At 37.2% G+C, this 21926-nt stretch overlaps 1 protein-coding gene across 2 annotated transcripts in view; it reads right to left on the reverse strand.

Moving 5' to 3' along the window:
- Positions 1-21926, reverse strand: part of LOC127653844 (serine/threonine-protein kinase N2-like) — a 99521-nt gene that overhangs the window by 23092 nt on the left and 54503 nt on the right. For both annotated transcript variants that reach the window (XM_052140625.1, XM_052140626.1), the window contains exon 3: positions 10797-10957. In XM_052140625.1, the coding sequence (XP_051996585.1) occupies positions 10797-10957 (161 nt within the window). The remainder of the gene's footprint in view (positions 1-10796; positions 10958-21926) is intronic.

A 21926-nucleotide genomic window follows, 5' to 3' on the forward strand; every position in this document is an offset into this window, starting at 1 on the left:
AACACTGATTTGACTCATTGCACTAAACAACAAGGACCACAGTTATTATTACAAATGTATTTCATTTTTTTTTATTTTGGTAACAAACAACAATAATTTTAATTACTTTCTGCCATCATTACTTTGTCGACATGTCTGGATCTTTTGCGGCCCCTTTAAATATAGTTCACAAAACCAGGCATTCAGAACGAAAGTTGCCGCCTATTTCAACTACGTCAGAACGTCCATGAATCTTCGATAGCATTGTTGGCAGGACAGCCAGAGCGAATTTTGACACTCTCGCCTCATCTGGTCTGAATGCATGGTTACTGTTAAAGTTATTATAAAGTGAAACCCACAATTGAAATGCATCAATCCAAAATTTGTATTCAAACAATACATCCATCATTGCATCACTTTCAGTACTCAATAGAGTATGAATGTTTTTTCTCCCTGTTGTTTGATGTAATGTGTCAAAGGGTTAACATGTTTGCCTGTCACACACAGTATTTAAATCCAGTGACTTTAAATGCATCAGGAGTCTCTGTGGACTGAACTTCCTGTAAGCAGCCATTAGAGGCTTACGTTACCTTAGAGGCCTTTCCTCTGGATGTCTAAACCAGCTGGGAACCTGCATGCAGGACTCACCACTTCACACAGCAGCCAATTCATGACTGACCAGGCAAAAGGCTTCATGCATTTCCAGTCTGACAACATTAAAGCGGACATGTGTGATTTTTTTCTCACTGCTACAGTAAATTACTTCCAACTTATCCAACAAAAAGGAATACCAAGTTATTGTTTCCACATAAAACATTTTTACAGTAATAAAATAAGCTGTTTTACTTCACATGGAGGATGAGGCATTACCAGCCAAATACCATTCACTTTATTATTTGTGGAATAAATCATGGCTGATTGCAGATCACAGATTTCTTCAATGGCAAAGTTAACTGAAATATTTTTACATGACTCTGCATCCACACCACCAGGTATCAGTATAAAAGGGCTGTTACATTTACCTTTGCATGGCAAAATATCACAAGTGAAGAAGGCATGGGTGGATGTGAAGCAACCAAAACAACTTGCCAAGTAGCCTATTTATTTTTCTAAAATGTTAAACGTTACAATTATTTGCTCGTCTATTGCAAAAAATCAGAGTAGCTATTAGTGTTGTCACGATACCAACTTTCAGTAGTCTGTACAGATACCAGTGAAATTTCACTGTTCTCAAGATCAATTTGGATACCACAGCAAAAACATGCTAATATGGTTATGAGCTAATGAACACTCCTATAACCTATTAAAAAGTTACATTTAATGTAAACAATTAAAGAAATGGATGTTTCCTTAAAGTGTTGCTTAAGTGTTTAAGTAGGGCCCAACTGGAATCTGTTTTAATTTTTAATGTTTTTAAAGTTTAATTTAATTTCATCATCAAAATGGTGTCTAATCAAATTAATTCTTAAAAAGTGAAAATAGAACAGTTACACTTCAACACAAGTAAAACATTTTTAACAAACGATTATTCAGTACAACAGTACTCTTGCTTGTGATATATTGCTTAATTATTATTGTTATAATCATTTTATTAGCATTATTACAACAGCGAATATTACATTTTACTATACAGTTATTCTTCAATTTCAGGTGTATAGCTTTTTATTTTATCCTTTGCCATTTTACTGCATGCTTCGTTTTCTTCCCGTTTTTCTACTGTTATATTACTTCACAAACCTGTTTTCCTTTCTATTTCTTTTCTTTTTCCACTTGTCTACATCTTGACTGTATGCATTTGTTTTCTCCCCTGTGTTTTACACTGATTATTGCATCAATAATTCTAAATCTAATCTGCTGATCAGAAACCAACACAACAACAGCATACAATTGCATGAGGGATTTACATCAATCTCAAATGCTCGACACTCAAGAACAACCATAACAGCAACAACAAACAATTGCAGTAAGTCATGGCACCTGCTCATATTATTGCTTCCTGCATTGCATGCAACATGTTTACTTCTTCCATTAGCTGTGAGAATTATGTTTAAAGAGCCCTGATTATAGGAGATTCTATTTGAAGGAACGTGGAAATAGAGACTCCAGCCACTATTGTCAAATGCATTTCCGGTACCAGAGCATCTGATATCAGATCAAATTTACAAGTGCTAGCTAACGCTAAATATAATAATTTTCTAAAATTGTAATTCATGTCAGCACTAACGATGTCCGGCTTCACCAGTTAGAGATCACTAGAGATAATGTTAAAGAGGTGTGTGAACTTTCAAAAATAATGTCAGACACTGTAATATGCTCTGGCCCCCTCCCTGCTTGTCGTGGTGATGAGGTTTACCATAGATTAGTGTCACAGAATGATGAATGAAGTGGTGTCGATCAATCGATAGATAGATAGTGTGAAGGAGGGAACAAAACAAATGTATTCACACACATGATATATTTACCCGGACTATGAAATACCTGACCGGTGGAGAATGGACAGATGATTTAGGTATATATTCCAAAGGGATGTTGCCCCTCACAACTGTTGTAACGCCATCTTTCAAAACTTTGAACAACACACATTTTAAATTACATTTAATTGTTTTCCAGATTCATTTGTAATTTTAGTTAAAATAAATAAAAATTGCTTTATTGTGTAGGCTTAACCCTAACCCTACTTAACAAAAATTATCCCATAGTACCATCTAGCATCCAACCAGCTGTAATACTGGTGTTTGTCTATTAACTGTGGAATTTGTTTTCCCAGCAACCAACCAAACAATCAAAACTTGGTCGACCAAGACTCTTCTCATCGACTAACGTTTGGTCAACTATTAGCGGCAGCCCTACTTAATAGTGATAATATTTGACTAATTGGGGCCCAGGTTAGGAAGCAGACAAACTGGCTAATCGAAACATCTGCTAGCTGCCTTGAAACGTCACACAGGTCACAAAGTACAACACAGACTGTATCACCTAGATATCACATAGAGACTGTGTCTGTTCCCCGAACTACCAAACACAAACCACTCACTAAATCTTTAGAAAAAAAATAATATTTAGGTAAAAATCACAAGATCTTTCAACCAAAGCACTAATTGTAAATGAAATTACAGACCATAGTTTGGATGCGCTCTGTTTGACTGAAACCTGGCTTTAACCGGATGAATATATTAGTTTAAATGAATCTACTCCCTCAGGTTAATATTATAAACATAAGCTTCTCCTGAAGGGTCGAGGAGAAGATGTTGCTGTAATTTAGAGTGAAGTTTTTGGTTTTATTTAGAGGACAGGATATAAGTTTAAGTATTTTGCCCTTGCTACAGTATATAAATCACTCAGGCTGTATTCGGATTTCCTTGGCGAATTTGCAAATTTTCTATCAGATCTAGTAGTTACTGTGAATAGAGCTTTAATTGTTGGTTACTAGATAATGAAAATGACACACTGGTATTAGCATATCGATATTGTCAACTCTCTTGGAGACAAAATGTGACAGGACCAACTCATTACCATAATCATACAGTAAATTGAATTGTCATATGTAGTTGTTACTATAGAAATTCTGCCGCAGTGCGATGACATCTCAGATCACTTCACTTCTGGTGAGGGGTTTTTAATGTGAAACTAGGGCAAACTAGAGAATTGCAATGTCTTGTGCTTTTTTAACGCTTCTATAAGATTCAGTGATTTTTTGTTCGTATTTTGCGCTGTTACACTCATTTAAATTCTCCAAGAAACTCGTCTCACACACACACACACCTTGAGGATTACCTAATAAAAATGACAAAAAATACGTATTATTGTGAGGATAAAAAATTTATTAAAATCAGATGCCTTTCTGATTTGTTTATACGTTTCTCTTGACTGCATAAAGATATTTTTCTCAAAACTCTCACTACCTTTAAATATACAACTTAGCTGGCTAAAGCATAAATGTGACAGGATTTAAACTAATGCAAATAGATGGTAATACATTTTATTTAAAAAGAAATTAGGACTTGCGTGTTTTTCGTCACATTGTTCTAACCGCTTGAGGTTAGCTTTAATGTTAACATCCTCTCAACCTTTTCTGCAAACATACTGCTGTTCTCTATTAATGCTGCATCTATTCAAGAAATGAATTACTTTATAATATGACAACATGTACTGTATACATACCTTTTAGTTGTTGGGGTTTTAAATTTGCATTGTTCAGCTCCCTGCAGTGTTCCGCTGCATTCAACCTCTCACGTGTCAAAACAACCACCGCAAGGCATCAATGATCAATTCGCCTCTAGAGGCCACTCTCATAATGTATAATGACAGCGCGTCCATCCCAGCCGCTCCAGCACCGGACACAATGGGACAAAATTATAGGTGTGATAACGATAGTTCCAGAAATAGTTATCAGTGACATTTAATCGGCAAATCCGATATATCGGTCAGCCTCTTTCTTAGATTTATCTCATATACACAGTAAGCCTAGCAGAACATGATATAATAACAGAAAATATAAATAGTCTTCTCTAGCACTCTTGATAATGTCGCCTCCCTTCGATTAAAGAGAATTAAAGAAAAAAAAAACCACACCATGGAACAATAATCACACTCATGCTCTCAAGAGAACAGCTCTGGAAAATGGAGCGCAAGTGGATGAATTCAAAATTAGAAGTATTTCACAGCGCATGGAAGGATAGTGTCTGTAGCTACAGACAGGCACTAAAAGCTGCCAGGTCAGCATATTTTAGCAAACTCGTAGAAAATAACCACAACAATCCTAGGTGTTTATTCTGTACTGTGGCTAAAGTGGTTAAGAATAAATCCAAGAGTCAGCACAATAGTAAAGACTTAATGAATTTCTTTACTGATCAAATCATCTGTCAAAGTACCACAGTGTCTCATAATTTCTCATAAACTTCCTTTGCTGTCATAGGTCATGAAGAGCTAACAAATCTTATTGAAACATCAAAAGCCACAACATGTATGTTAATCCAATTCACACTAAGCTCTTAAGAGATATTCTCTGTAATTTACGAACATCTTCTTAATATTATTAACCCCTCGCTATCCTCAGGACATGTCCCAAGAAACTTAAAAATTGCAGTTATCAAACTGTTATTAAGCTACAGCTTGATCCTGGAAAATTTGCAAATTATAGAAGCATTTCAAATCTGTCATTTACGTCAGAAATACTACAAAATATTGTGTCCTCCCAACAATGTTCATTTCTACAGAGAGATAGTATATATGAACAATTTCAGTCAGGATTAAGGCCACATCACAGTATAGAGCAATGGCGGGTAACCCTGTTCCTGGAGGGCCACTGTTCTGCAGAGTTTAGCTCCAACCCTAATCAGACAAACATGAGCAAACTAATCATGGTCTCCAGGATTACATTAAAAAATGAAGGGCAGGAGTGTTTAATTATGGTTGAAGCTAAACTCTGCAGGACAGTGGCCCTACAGGAGCAGGGTTCCCCACCCTTGAATAGACTATCAATTAATTACCAACAAAAGCCTTCATCAGCCAACTAACAAAGGACAATGTATCTATGTGAATTTCTGCAGTTAATCCAGGACGAACTTCATTAGTAATTTATTTTAAAGTTCATACAAAATCTTGGTTTAACACTGGTACTTAACACTTACTTAGTTTACTCATTTTAATCCATGACTTGCACTGCACATAAATAACAAATATTGGCATTATATTCATGCTGTTTAGGACCCCAAAGTGAGCCTGGTTTCTCCCAAATGTATTTTTCTCCATTAACCAAAATCTTATGGAGTTTTGTGTTCCTTGGCACAGTTGCCTTCGGCTTGCTGATTGGGGTTCTTAATTCAATTATTGTTTAATTATTTATTTTAATACACAATTTGCAATAATATTTAAACTACATAATGATGACAAAGACTTGGTAGATATTACAGTTTCATTTTCTGTTAATGCATGATTTTCTGTAAAGCTGTTTTGAAACGTTGTGTTTTGATAAGCGCTATACAAAAAAATGACTTGACTATTTTGAATCGTGCTTTTATTTTGACACACAATTTTGATGGAAGCTTCACTTCTCTGGATAAACAGTTAGCAACATTGCCCTGTGTGATCATTTTAGCACAAATGCTGTGATTTAAGTATATAGTCTACATGTGCTGCATGCCTCACAATGGTTTAGTGCTCTGATCTGTCATCTCATACAATGCAAATGATTCTCAATGTCTGTGGAGTTTCCTGTGTATGAGCAGTTGGCTTCAAACATTAATTTATAGCACGCAGCTCATACAGACGAAGATTGTAGCCTTTCGCAGTTTATTAATCACACTAGAACATACTAAGAATTTAATTTGATTAATTGTGCATTTCAGTGTAAAATGAGTAACAGAGCATGCACTCATAAGCGTGTGCATTTGAAAGCAGGGACCGAACAGAGTCGGTGCTTGGTACAACCGGTACTGTAGAAACACTAGTATCGTGACTGTATCTTTTCTACTTAACTATTGACATCAGTAGTAGCTATATATTAAGCACTGCCAAAATAGAGGTCTCTGACAAACCCCCGCAACTTTCTATTGGCCAACTCTGTGAATCGAATTTGCGCATCAAAGTTAACCCCATGTGAATTTCAAATAAGGAAAATCTTCTCCACTGTAGTGGACTGTATTTTAAAGAAAATTTCCATTTGAAAGTAACATAATAGTAACATTTAGTCAAATATGCCATACAGACCAGTGCAACATAGATAAAATATTACATCACAGAATGCACCTATAATGTGTAAAGACAACAATAAGCCATTTGTGGATAAGTATAAACATTGTGGATGTATGGCACCTTCACATTGTTCTATTTGTGTGAGCATCCCAACATGCCAACATAGGTTCAACCAATGGATTTGTTTGAGGAAGGATTATCCGCTTGTGGAACAATGGAAGACAAGGGAGTGTTTGAGAAACCTGTCATTAATTTAAAAATCTGCTGCAGCTTTAAAAAGTCTTGAATAGAGCAGTAATGGGCCAACAGAAATATGGAGATGGAGTAAGACTTAATCAGTGTCAAATTAAATTATGTCATGAGGATGTTTTCATGACAGCTTTGGGGAGGGTACAAAACTATTTATACATCTGGAAGTGAATCAGACTCTCTTGTTCTTTATCCCTTGTGTTTATAACTCCATGTATACAGGTCCTTCTCAAAAAATTTGCATATTGTGATAAAGTTCATTATTTTCCATAATGTAATGATAAAAATTTAACTTTCATATATTTTAGATTCATTGCACACCAACTGAAATATTTCAGGTCTTTTATTGTTTTAATACTGATGATTTTGGCATACAGCTCATGAAAACCCAAAATTCCTATCTCAAAAAATTAGCATATCATGAAAAGGGTCTCTAAACGAGCTATTAACCTAATCATCTGAATCAACTAATTAACTCTAAACACCTGCAAAAGATTCCTGAGGCTTTTAAAAACTCCCAGCCTGTTTCATTACTCAAAACCGCAATCATGGGTAAGACTGCCGACCTGACTGCTGTCCAGAAGGCCATCATTGACACCCTCAAGCAAGAGGGTAAGACACAGAAAGAAATTTCTGAACAAATAGGCTGTTCCCAGAGTGCTGTATCAAGGCACCTCAGTGGGAAGTCTGTGGGAAGGAAAAAGTGTGGCAAAAAACGCTGCACAACGAGAAGAGGTGACCGGACCCTGAGGAAGATTGTGGAGAAGGACCGATTCCAGACCTTGGGGGACCTGCGGAAGCAGTGGACTGAGTCTGGAGTAGAAACATCCAGAGCCACCGTGCACAGGCGTGTGCAGGAAATGGGCTACAGAGAAGCAGCACTGGACTGTTGCTCAGTGGTCCAAAGTACTTTTTTCGGATGAAAGCAAATTTTGCATGTCATTCGGAAATCAAGGTGCCAGAGTCTGGAGGAAGACTGGGGAGAAGGAAATGCCAAAATGCCTGAAGTCCAGTGAAAAGTACCCACAGTCAGTGATGGTCTGGGGTGCCATGTCAGCTGCTGGTGTTGGTCCACTGTGTTTTATCAAGGGCAGGGTCAATGCAGCTAGCTATCAGGAGATTTTGGAGCACTTCATGCTTCCATCTGCTGAAAAGCTTTATGGAGATGAAGATTTCATTTTTCAGCACGACCTGGCACCTGCTCACAGTGCCAAAACCACTGGTAAATGGTTTACTGACCATGGTATTACTGTGCTCAATTGGCCTGCCAACTCTCCTGACCTGAACCCCATAGAGAATCTGTGGAATATTGTGAAGAGAAAGTTGAGACGCAAGACCCAACACTCTGGATGAGCTTAAGGCCGCTATCGAAGCATCCTGGGCCTCCATAACACCTCAGCAGTGCCACAGGCTGATTGCCTCCATGCCACGCCGCATTGAAGCAGTCATTTCTGCAAAAGGATTCCCGACCAAGTATTGACTGCATAACTGAACATAATTATTTGAAGGTTGACTTTTTTTGTATTAAAAACACTTCTTTTATTGGTCGGATGAAATATGCAAATTATTTGAGATAGGAATTTTGGGTTTTCATGAGCTGTATGCCAAAATCATCAGTATTAAAACAATAAAAGTAGGGCTGTCGCGGTTAAGAAATTTCCCTTGCGGTTATTATGGGTGGCTCAATAGCGCGATATGCGGTATTACCGCCATTTTTTTTTATTTGTTTTTTTTACAAACCTAATTTATCCTGATTTTACTGCATACAAAGCTCTATTGTTGAGTTATGTAGTATATATATTGTTACTTTGTAACTGACAGAGAGACACGTTTTAAAACATTTTTGTTTATTGTTAAATGCCAAACAGCAACAAGAACATGCCTTTTCCAATAAAAAAAATGAAAGAAATCAAAGAGTTCTAAAGTATCACATGAAAACAAGTAGCCTAATAAGAAAATGCCTTTTTCTAATTTGAAAATGAAAGAATTCTAAAAGTAGGCTAAGTGAAAATACAGAGAATAAACTTAAGCCTTAACAAATGCGATTTAGACCTGGGTTATCATCCTTGTTTCGCGCTAGGAAAACCAACATTAACCTTATGTGGTTTCAGGGAGGATCGCATGGGGGTAACAATATTCCCCGCGGCACTGAAAACCCTTTCCGACGGTGTGCTCGTTGCACAAATACACATGTATTTGCACGCGACTTTGGACAGCAGCGGAAATCTAGACTGATTATCGCGCCACCAGGACAGTGGATTCGCGTTGGTGTCGATGCACTCCTCATGCAGATAGCGCGTGAGCTCGTTATCTGCTCACGCTCTTGGGTATGGGCGCTGACGCGGAGGTTGTCCGTGACTTCAGCAGGTCTCCAAGAGTCTTTTTCTTTACTGCAGGTGGCACTACCGCTTGCTCTTCGTCTCCAACCTCTGGCCTGACGGGCAGCGGTCTCTTCGATCCTCCACTCCCACCATCTCTTCGATGAGTGCGGATTTTGTCTCCGTGTCATTGATATGATCGCCCCTATATCGAGGATCTAAACAACACGCCTTTGCCAAATGTTTTTGTAAGGCAGCTGGTTCATACTTCCCATGTAGAACACCACACATTTTGTGCTTTATGTCCGATGTTAAGGTGGTATCCTCGGATGATGGTTTAAGCCAACCCGTTCGGTTAGCGAGATGACACCTCAAATTAGATGTATTGCCGCGTGTCACAGGAACCTTTTTGCCGCAAATTTTGCATATCGGCTCATCTAAATTCGCTGGCTCGCCCTTTTCATTGGGTTGAAAGCTGAAATGTTCCCAAACTGGCGACGTGACATTAGGTTTTGGGACGAGAGTGACTGCCATCATTTTAGTAGGCCTATTCAAAATAAACGAAACACCAGATAGAGCTACAATGGTTCGTGGGAAAATGTCGTAACACTCTTGCATAATTATTAATTTATTTAACATTAAATGCACAGTGACAAATTGTAAAACAAAAAGGCCACAGCCTTATGGAAGAAAGAAAAAAAACTGAACACTGCGATTGCTGCGATTGCTTTCCTTCCTCTGCGGTTGGCTGGTCAATAGCACGGTATTACAATATTGCGGTTATCGCGACAGCCCTAAATAAAAGACCTGCAATATTTCAGTTGGTGTGCAATGAATCTAAAATATATGAAAGTTTAATTTTTATCATTACATTATGGACTTTATCACAATATGCTAATTTTTTGAGAAGGACCTGTATATATAATTTTTTTTCCCTCTCTAAATGGCGGTGATGATTTGATTTCACAGACCTCCTTTGTGACTCCAATATGCAAATTGTAACCACAAAGGCTCTGTAATTAACAGTGTCATTCTTGATAAAAGCAGCAGAGGGGGGAGGAGGGGAAGACACTCCAGACCAAAACCAAGCCAGAGCCTGAGAGCGATTCTGCTGATAGTATATATTTAGACAAACAACGTGTACAGTAACCAGCACTGAAGCCTGTTTTTTTTTTTTGTTTTTAAAGAGGAGAATGGTGGTGGAACTGCACTGTTCTATTCCAGTTCTCCTTAATGTCAGCTGCACCCCAGGGGATAACAACCATGACATTGGCATATATGTACAAAACAATATGGCCAGTCTTTGGTATTCTTTACTTTTTTTTGGAGAAAGTAAAGATATTTCAGCCCAATTTAGTGGATATGATTGCTCACAACTGTTTTATTTCTTGGGATGAAAACCCTCACACAGTCTCTTTAAAAGATCAAACAACCTCATCTTCTCTCAAAGAAAGAGGGATGACTACTATTTAAATTCTTTTTAATAATGTGCTGAAACTTGTCCTAAAAAAACAACATCAGATACGAAAAAAGCCATACAACAAGAGGGCATTTTACCTTAGAAGAGCCATTGGAATACATCTGTATCATATTTTCGGCTCCCTGTTTCACTTTGAGCTCAATGTCTGCCTGTTTCTTCAGAGCGGCCAGTCGGCTACTATTGGTGGAGGTCCGGGCTTCACTCTTTGGGGTGTCTGGGGTAAGTGGATAATCTGAAACTAAACAAAGACAAATCAACAAAGATTAAATAAAATACAAAAGCAATCAATATATACAGGAATGTTGCGAAATCACAGCGCATGTAATCTGACATTGTGTGCATTGACATATAAGAGGTCATTGCACACACACACACACTAAAAAAAATGCCTGTTCACACCAAATCAGTAACAGTTTTGCGAGACGAACCTCTGACGGAAGGTCTATTCACACGGAGTCTGTAAAGAATATAATCAAAAAAATATTTCAACCCTGAACGGATGGCTGTGCTGTTCTACAAACATTTATTGCAGTCATCTCCTGCCCACAACCTTCAGCTGTTAGAGATAATGAATGCTGTTAAAGCATTTATTTACCTAATTTGGCATAACCGTTTAATTATGTTCTTTCCATATTGTTGATGCAGTTTGAGGAGTATAAAATGTTTTTTAAGCGAGTGAGATGAGTAAAGAGAGCTGTTGCATATTTATTTGCTCATGTATTTTGTTACAAGAACTGACACCCAAATTTTCTTTTATAATACCTGGACAATAAAACACAATGTACAGTGATATAAATACACATTGAATAATGTACATTAAGAAAGGTGTGGTTCTACAAATGGTTTGTCTATTGTATTAATTTTTAAAGTCTTTTTATGGAATATTTGACTACAATCTTAGTGCAAATGAATTGCCATATCTCACTGCTATTTTAAATGCCAGGATAATATAACAGTGATATAGCGTACACTGAATAATGTACATAATGACAAAAAAAACAAAACATAAGCAGCCTTTTAAAAACATCCCGGGTTTACGTTTTCAGTACAAGATCATGCATGAACTGCAAGTATTTATGATTAAGTATATAATTTTCGGTGGCACCAGCTGCACGTCCAATTCAAGTGTTTGCCAGTTGATTAGTGCCACCAACGTGCTGGAATGAGTAGCAGCAGCAACACAGTAAAAATGACGAAAAGCTCTTCTCATTGGTCAGTCAATTTTCATCCAAAAACTCTAATCCAAAGTAAAAAAAAATTCAGACCACTCTCCGTCAGGGCTTGGAATAAAAACACAGATTATTTTACAACTCATGATTCTAGAGCCAAATGATTTTAAAATGGTCTCCCTGATGAAAAATATATATTTTTATTTATTAAAAAACCTTAATGTTACAATGATTAATAGATACATATAGGAAGCTATATTTGTGTAGAGTTCCACACAAACAGGTTTTCTCTGAGAAATTTTGACTCTTTAATTATTTACATTTAGTCCTTTAATGCACCGCTGCTACAGAAATCAAGCTCTGTTTGTTCACTGTTGGATGTCAAAATCTTCTGCTGTGATCAATGTTCCTGTTATTATGCATAATCCTAAAGTTTATTTGATAGGGGTTGTGGAGAGAATTTGTCAGAAGTCATTCTGCAAATTCTGTCTGACACTCCTTTAATAAACAGTTTAGCTGTTTAACTGTTGGATGCTGTAAACAACATGTTTTCACCCCCCAGCAGTATTTATAATCTAACAGCAGGGTATTCATGTGCAGTGGCGGGCAATTTTGCACATTCACCAGCCACTGTTGACAAGAAATGCCACTAGACACAAAGAGGTGTGCTTGAGGAAATGCACCCGATTACATTTTGAAGAACAGACAAAAGACATGGACGCTATGCGCTTTTTTTGTTCAGAAGTTCATTTGCGCATTGGCTCCAACATGCACAGCTCGTTCATGTCTAGCAGAACACGTGCAAATTGTGAGATCTCTCTGTCAGTGTTCTTGGAGCAGATTGTAAGAATAATGTTGTCTATGAGAACGATGCATAGGATATCAGTCTATCTCAGGATGCATATGCAAATAACATGCAACAACATGGGGACTACAGGTGAATTGTCATGTGTGTCATAATTCAGTACAGTCCCAAAAACTGTTCTTAACCCTTGTGCATCAATTAAAAAAAGTTATACATAGGTTCATTATGGACAAAAATGGCCATGTCCAAAAACTGTCATAAAAATATTATAGATTTATATTTTTTTCCACTTTCACTGACATAATTTTTTTAACCAGCATCAGCTCTAATCATAATGACCAAACATTCATTCATTTTTAGAATTTTAACCCTTTAAACGCTGGTTTGTTTACATAATGCCACTGTTGTTTTTTTAGGAAAAAATGAAAAATTGTAATTATTTTCAATTTAATAGATGCTAAGCAGAATTGTTTTTCTTTGATTATTAGAGCCTCGGATATGTCAATGATTAACAACAACATTCATATTGATGCTTTCATATTTTTTTATGCAGTATCAGATTTAAAAAAAAGCTACCACTTAGGTCCATAATGGACAAAAATGGCCATGTCAAAAAAGTGTCATAAAAATATTATAGAATAATATTTTTTTTCTACTTTCACTGACTTATATTTTAACACCATGGAAATCTAGGCCCGCGGACGGGCCCTTAAATGTACAAAATAAAAGTATGCGATAAACAAAACAGCTGTGTGTTACATTGGTACACATGCCACATATCTTTGGAAAGCTACATTTCTTGATTTTCTATTGATATAAATCATTTTAAGATACAATCACAACAGCAGGTACAATCTATATCTTTGTCAGACCACCAACATATAAACAACCAATAACAAAATTTAGGCAACTCACCTATGATGCCTCATAGTTGTACACTGAGCCATAACTTCCCGACAAAAACGGTGTTGTTTCATTGTCAAATGTCCAAATGATCAAATCAAGTAAAATGTTTAGTCCAAATCACAGTATTACATCAATAAATATCCACAGACTCTTGTTGCATCATTTCAAAGCACCTGGCAGCTGTGCCTAATCTTTCACATATTACCGGTAATAACTTCAGTTCAGATGTAAACATTTCCTATATCCGGTATCAAAATGGAAGCACGCACTCTGGCCTTTCGATTGACACCTCATTTGACCCAATAGGAGCTTCCATGTCCTGTCCACAGCCTTCAATACCCAACCACCATCTGTGTCGAGTGTAAGGGCATACCCACTTTCCTTTGTTTACTGATCAAACCAATTACATTGAAGAGTGGAAATGACTGGCGCATCGTATAGCCAATGAAATTCTGAAAACAGTGATATGCGGCTTTAGTGGAACTATTAGATGACGGCTCTGTTATTCCTGTGCGCAAAGTTTCCTCGAGTTTACCCCCTGCTGTGCGCCTCCGTGCGTAAATGCATGCAGAGCTGCTTTGGAACTGTTTACACATTTGGCGATTTAAATATGGTGAAAGCGGACGCTGAAAAACAGGATTTTCACCCCAGGATGTGATATAAGAAGGCATTCATTGTCAAAATTCTGAGTTTGGAGATGAAATTTCTGAAAACAATACAGATGATTCAGAGGCAGATGGAGAGATGAGACACGGCTCTGGACAAGTAAGTGTTTTCTTGTGTTTATAACATATATTACTGTATATTCCGCATAAATAAGCTTTAGTTTGAATAATGAATACACATTTTGTAATTACCCTTTGTCCTGTGTTTCCTCAGTGAGTGTTTGAACCGTTTGTGCGTGTTTTTAGTTCATTGTTTGTTTCAGATCTATTGACATGATATATAGATGTTTTGTATATTTACTGTAAAATATATATATATATATATATATATATAGTAAATAAATCAATAAATATAAGTTGAAAATAAGAATATATGTTGTGTTTGAGAGTCTATTTGTTACAATGCGGGGAGGTGGGGGAGGTGTAGGGCCATCTATTTGTTACAGTGCTGAATTCATGGGGAGGTGTAGGCCCATCTCTTTGTTCCATAGTACATTGGCAAAGTATACAGTATTTACAGTAAATATACATACAATAATACATTTTACACACTCGAAAAGAAAAACTTATATATATATATATATATATATATATATATAGAATACAGAAAAGATGGAGAAGTTGTGTCTAGCTTTGTAAATTACATTTATTTATTCTCCCCCACTCAGCAAGCGGCCACATAAAGTGGAGCAGCAGGACAGCACCTCATCAAGAGAGGAGGGCTTTCAGAGAGACCCTTGCTGAGGAGCATGGCAGAGTTGGGGTCTCAATCCACAGCCAGACCAGTATCTCCTGCTCCACGAAGAGCACATCACAGGCTGTTGCACATCACCAAATCTTGCACCGCTGGTCGTCTGAAGTGCAGGCAGTGTCATGCAAAGACACCAGTGAAGTACTCTCCTGTGTTGTGCCTATGTGCTTTGTACACAAATGTGACTGCTACAATGACTGGCATGTTGCTAGAAACATGTACAATTTTATAATGGTTTGTAAATACTTTGTGTAAAAATTAATGTAAATAGTTTGTTGTGTATTTTTATATAAACAAATTGTCCACCATAGCACTAGTTTTGACTCTTTTATATGCACAACATTTAGTTTCAAGAAGGAAAAGGCACTCTAATGTGTTTATGCATCAGTTACTCTGTGTCAGCAAAACTAATAGTGGATCTGGATATGGAATATGATAGCTCTAAGTGTCATCTTTCATTAGAGCCCACAATTATGACTGTACGTTGAAGCGTTCAAAAGTTGCAGCCTTTTTGTCCTAGGTTTCCAAAGTGACCTTTTGGAGTATCCAAAAGGCACTTTTGTAAAACGCCTGGGTGTACCCTTAGAAAAACATGTGTAAAATATTCATTTTTTTATGATATTGTTATAACATTTGAACCTGGACTAGGTAAGGATTCATGCTGTGATCCCATTGTGTTCTCAAGCTAATAGCTACAAGTTATAGTCATCTGCAGGCATCTGTATGCAAAAAAAAATTTCAGGCGGAAAAAGAAAATTCTATTTCATTGTGTTCAAACTTCTATTACTCAAAATCAGTAGCACTTACAGTAATTCTGACTGCTGGAGAAAAAACTTCAGAGTGTCCCCTTTCAAATGTGACCAAAACCATGCATGTACTCCAAACGGTTCAAGAACAGCTTTAAATTTACTTTGGGTATGCCTTGATTAGGCGTTTTAGGCTAATTTTACAGGATTGGGAAGAGGTTTTAACCACAATCAGTTCTAATCATAGTTACCAAACATTTATTTATTTTCAGAATTTTAACACTTTAAACGCCGGTTTGTTTACATAATGCCACTGTTGTTTTTTATAAAAAATATAATAATTATAATTATTTTCAATTTAATAAATGCTAAACAGAATTTTTTTTTATTTTTATTATTAGAGCCTCAGACACATACAAACCACACTCTGAAATCCATACCAACACACTCACACAATTATATATTCATAATGTATCTAATTGGCTCTATAATATGCATAAGCCAAAAACAGCAGAAAACAACAACAAAAGCGATGATATGCCAAACCTGAAAAAATGGCACGATCTGATAAAAAATATTTAAAATGTCAATTTTGAAGCCTTGCCAACATAATGAAAGCATGTTAAACAAGATTGCATAATTTTATAGTTAAATGGCACTGGGATTAAAAATTGCAGTTTTAATGGGTTTCAATGTGCCATTTTTGTCCAAAACGACGCTAAGAGGGAGTATTTTGTGTAACTAGTGCAAAAAATATTTTTTTAAAGAAAATAGGGTGAAATATTAAAATTCCAATAAAAATTCACACCTGTGGAAAATGTTATGCAGTTAGCATTAACACAGACAAAGTTATCAAAAAAACAAAACTGAAAAAGCCAAAAATGTCCACAAGGATGCACAAGGGTTAAACAAGTTTCCACTTTAGCCTACATTTGTATGTATATTTGCCTTTGTGTGTTATATTTTATTTTCTAAAATAACTAAATTAGTTTGATAAGTTAAAATAATATATTGTATACATACATTTTTTTAATACAAATGGACACAATGTAGCTTTGTGTTCCTTAGCATTAAGGCCTCTTTCAGACTGCCACTAAAAATCAGATTTTTTGCATATCCAGATTAGTTTTTGATAGTCTGGACAGCAAAAAACACATGAAATCAGATTATTCCAAATCCGATTCCAACCACATCAGGAGGTGGTTTCAAATGCGACTGAAATCAGATTTTTTTTCAGATGCGTCTCAGTCTGGATGCCCTGGCTGCTCAATTCGTATTTCAAATGGTCTTTTGCATCACTCTTAACAGGACACACAACGATGATGTCAAAAATCGGTGATTGCAGCACGGAACATAACAATATTTACCAGTCTCCTCAGCCACGGAGATTGTCTTGTGCGACGGAGGAGTACTGCACCGCGACTCGACAGGGCGCTTATTTGGAGAGCGTGATGATGCACCTCGCATCTGTTTTGAAAGCATTGTCACGTGGGTACGCCTATGTTGTTACCAAAGCAACCCATGCGGATAGGTTGGTTATGTCTGAACGCACATATCTGATTTGATCACTTGCAATTAATAGTGCGGACAGTCTGCCTGATTTGCCTCCAGTCTGAACATAGCCACCTATCTCAGCCAACACACTGGCTGGTCCATTGGTAGTTTTAAATTGGTAGTTTAGCACATCCCTACTTTTTACCTGAAAATTAAATATTACAGAGTGTAAACAATTCTAATTTCAGACACAACTTTTATTCAATAGACATCTATTTCTGTGAAAATGGACAGAGTTATTTTTTTTTATCTTTAAGAAGTTTATTTTTTTTCCAAAACATCAAATCGCAATATTTACAGAATTGCAATATCGCAATACATATCGAATCGGCTAGGAAATATCAAATTGGGAAGTCAGTGGCAATACCCAGCCCTACTCTCCTTAAAAAAAAAAAAAAAGAAGAAAAAAAAAACAATAGAACAATGTAATTTTTAGAAAGAAAGAAGACAGTTAAGCACATTAGTACACAAAAGAGATGGCTTTTCAAGATTTTTCTTGAAAGTAGTTAAGAGAATCAGCTACTCAGATGGCATTAGGAAGATCCTACCACCATTGAGGAATGATGAAAGTCAAAGACTGAGACAGTGATTTAGTGTCTCTGTGCTCATCCACCAAAAACAAGCTTCTGGAGGACACAGACATTTAACAAATAGAAAGATTAAAATGTTGAGTAAGGTCTTTAGATGTTGTTGTGTTCCTGGTTATGGAAAACTGCATCTCTGCATAGCATTCTGAAGTAGAGGTCGACCGATTAATTGGTCAATTTTTTTAAATTTTTTAACATAATCGGCATCGGCCAATATCCAGGTATATCAAGCTGATTATTAAGCAGGCGCATCTGTGGGCAGCCTAGTGTTGTTGTGGAACACGTGTTCGACACACGCTGCCCCTAGAGTCATTTTCCAGCAGAGTGAGCAGACCTCATCCAGTGCCGAAATCAAGGAAGGAGCTAAGTTCCTTGGAGAAAACGGTAAGGATTAAATTTGTATAACTCCTTTATATTTAATTAAAAACTTTTGATATGTTACTGCCAACTTCAAGAAAAAAACGCGACAAACGCGATAGGCGACATGATGTTCGGCTACTTTGGATATTGATAGCGTAGTTGAATTTGCATTATCACAGCAGAAGGGTTGCTATCATGTCACAATAAGTAAGCAAGAATTTTGCAATTACAGACAGTGAATCTGAGACTTTTATTTGTTCTGTTTGTGTGTCTTATATTTGAGAGGGTTGTCACTCAATGCAGAGAAATAATAAAAAAAAGATACCAACGCACTATAGGCTATTGAAGGACTGGCTTTTGTAAGCTCGGACGTTATCGGTTCTGCTGTCGGTACTGGAGAAATTAAGAAAATACATTATTTATTGCTATAAAGAGAAAGTTATTTTATCTCGCCAGCAATTTCTATGTATAATAATATGAAACCATTTGTCTGTGATGCAATTTAGCTATTCGCAGTCAGAGAGAGAGAGAGAGAGAGAGAGAGATCTCTCTCACGCGGTGCCACGAGCACAACACGAGCCCTGCTTAATGAGTGACGACGGAGGACAGAACTGGTTACACTTTAGATCTGTGATATTAGTCTGATTTTATTTTAGATTTCGCCTTCCAAAGATTATAAAAATAAGATTTATATATAAGCCGCATTCTGTCTAGCACAACTTTCTTCCCTTCACAGCAGTGCACTGACATTTCTCCCTAAAACTCAAATTTAACGTCAGAATCAGCACGATCGGTGATTGTTGTTAAATTGTGGGACGCGTTTAATAATAAAAAAAGCGCAAGAAATACCGTTCCCAAGGCGGCGCGTGCTCCGAAACAGACCGCAATGAGACAAGCAAAGTATAGGCTACTTTGGGTTTCATATGCGCGTCTAAACGATCAACTATACACAAACACGGGGGCGCCACTGAGCGATGACTGAGTAAGACGCATCTTTAAGAGCTCCGTCAGCCAAATCCGCTAAAAACTACTTTTAAGGGCCAACAACTATGTAAATTCTATGCTTACAGAGCACATTTACTTTTAAAACACTAAGACTTCAAGCTCGACTAGATATCTCAACATGAGCAAACAAAAACCCAAGAAAACGAAATCTCAACTAGGCCTCAACCAACCACCGGCCTTGCCTGGCACACAGACCGAAGACTCCAGCGGTGATGAGGAAGATCCACCTAACCTAGCTCTACTAGCTGCCATTACAGCACTCAGAGGTGAAATGACCAAGATAAAGGATGACATCTGTGAGAACTTGGACAGACGCATTGAGCGTGTATATAACAATTTGAGAGAGGAGATTGTTACGACTAACAACGTCGTCCAGGTGTCTATTACTAATCTTGAAGCGAAATCTCAGATGCAACAGGCTAAACTCACTGACATAGAAGAGGCCACCACTACACACTCTGATAGCATTAATGAACTTGAGCAACAGGTGGCTAATCTCAGTGCCGAGGTTGTCAGTCTTAAACAAAAGAATGAAGATTTAGAAGGAAGATCTCGTAGAAACAACATCAGAATTACGGGTGTACGAGAGGGCTCAGAAACGACAAAACCGAGGGACTTTATCGCCAACTTGTTGAAAGATGTACTTACGTTGGACGAGGCCCCGCTTATTGACAGAGCCCACAGAACCCTTCGGCAACGTTCAAGCCCCTCTGACCCACCACGCCCATTCGTGGTACGCCTTCATTACTATCACGTCCTGGAAGACATTCTCCGCAAAGCTGCTGCTATGAGAAACCTCCAGTATCAAGGTAAAGCCATAAGCATCTTCCCCGATTATCCTCCATCAGTGGCAAAGCGAAGGGCGCAATTTAACAGAGCCAGGCAACTACTGCGCAACCAACCCGGCATCAAATATGGCTTGCTTTACCCGGCGAGATTCCTGGTGACTCACAACGGCTCCCAGTCATACTTTACAGACCCGCAGAAGGCTGAGGAGTATGCTGAGCGTATCACGGCAACACCACCGGGATCAACTGGAAGAAGTTAAAAGACTGACACATCATGTACCCTACTCCGACAGGGATCCTTACAAACTGTGGTGAGATAACATGACAAGAAATGCAAGTGGAGAGAGATATCAAACTTACACTATGTCAATAAGCTACGAATGTTTATTCAAGTTAATATCCTTTCCCCTATATGGAATGCTTCTCCACCGTCTCGTAAACTCTGTTCTAGAGGTATCCAGTAAGATTAATGTACAAGAATATATTAAGTTTAAAAACCCTTTACAATGTATGATTAATACACAGGTTTTATTCATTTTCTCATTTTTTAAATTTAACCTAAAAATATTTTGCTCTGTGTTACAAATGGCCATGACTTTATAGTTAGGCTTGAGGGGCTTTCCCCAAAAGGAGTAACAGTTTTTATAAGCTAGGTTACTCATACAGGGAAGTTTTGCTTTTGTTTTTGGACTTTTTCCCGCTAACTGTTTTCCTGCAGCTACTTTAGATTAGCCTAAGGTATTTAAGTTTATGTTGTTCAGTTATTTGTCATTTACTATGTGTATGTTTGTGTTCACGAGAATGCGGAATTACAACTATTGTGCAGCAATGGAAGCAGATCTCATTCACTATAATGCATATAGATACTTGATTTCCCATCTCATACATATGCCAATTTTCCTTCCTATTACATATGACGGACTCACTGATTGTTAAAAAGGGACTGACGTTTACAAGCTGGAATATACGTGGCGCAAACAACCCGGTGAAGAGAGGTAAAGTGTTGAACCACTTAAAGTCATTACACTCAGATATAACATTTTTGCAAGAGACACATTTAAAAAACAATTTTCACAACAGACTGAAAGCTAAATGGGTAAAAGAGGTATACCACACGTCCTTCTCCACAAAAGCAAGATGGACAGCCATTATAATAAAGAAAGGAGTACCCTTTATCCATAATTCCACCATAGCCGATAAAGATGGTCGTTATATCATTGTCACGGGAGAGATATACAACACATCTCTAACTCTTGTCAACGTATATGCTCCCAATATGGATAATCCAGCATTTTTTAAGAAAGTCTTCAGTTTACTCCCCAATTTGTCACAGACTATGTTAATAATAGGAGGAGACTTTAACACACCTTTAGACCCATTTCTTGATCGTTCATCATCTCACAAAATACCCAAAAATAATTCATGTGTTCTTTTAAACTCATTCCTTAAAACTATGAATTTAATAGACTTATGGCGTTTTAACAACCCATCTGGCAGGGATTATTCTTTTTTTTTTCGACAGTTCACAACTCTTATAGTAGAATTGATTATTTTCTAATTGACGCTCAGCTAATTCCATTTACAACTGATGTAAAATATCACACCATATCAATTTCAGACCACAGCCCATTAACATTCAACTTATATTTGGAAGGTATGGACCCACCCAGTAAATCTTGGAGATTAAACCCTCAATTATTGACAGACAAGGAGTTTTGTGAATTCATTGAAGCTCAAATAAAACTATATTTTGAAACGAATGATACCCCAGAAGTCACATCATGCACTATATGGGAGGCTTTCAAAGCCTATCTAAGGGGATGTGTAATCTCATATGATGCGGCCCAAAAGAAAAAAGAAGTAACTCAATG

The sequence above is a fragment of the Xyrauchen texanus genome, chromosome 13, assembly GCF_025860055.1.
Source record: "Xyrauchen texanus isolate HMW12.3.18 chromosome 13, RBS_HiC_50CHRs, whole genome shotgun sequence".
Taxonomy (NCBI): Eukaryota; Metazoa; Chordata; class Actinopteri; order Cypriniformes; family Catostomidae; genus Xyrauchen; species Xyrauchen texanus.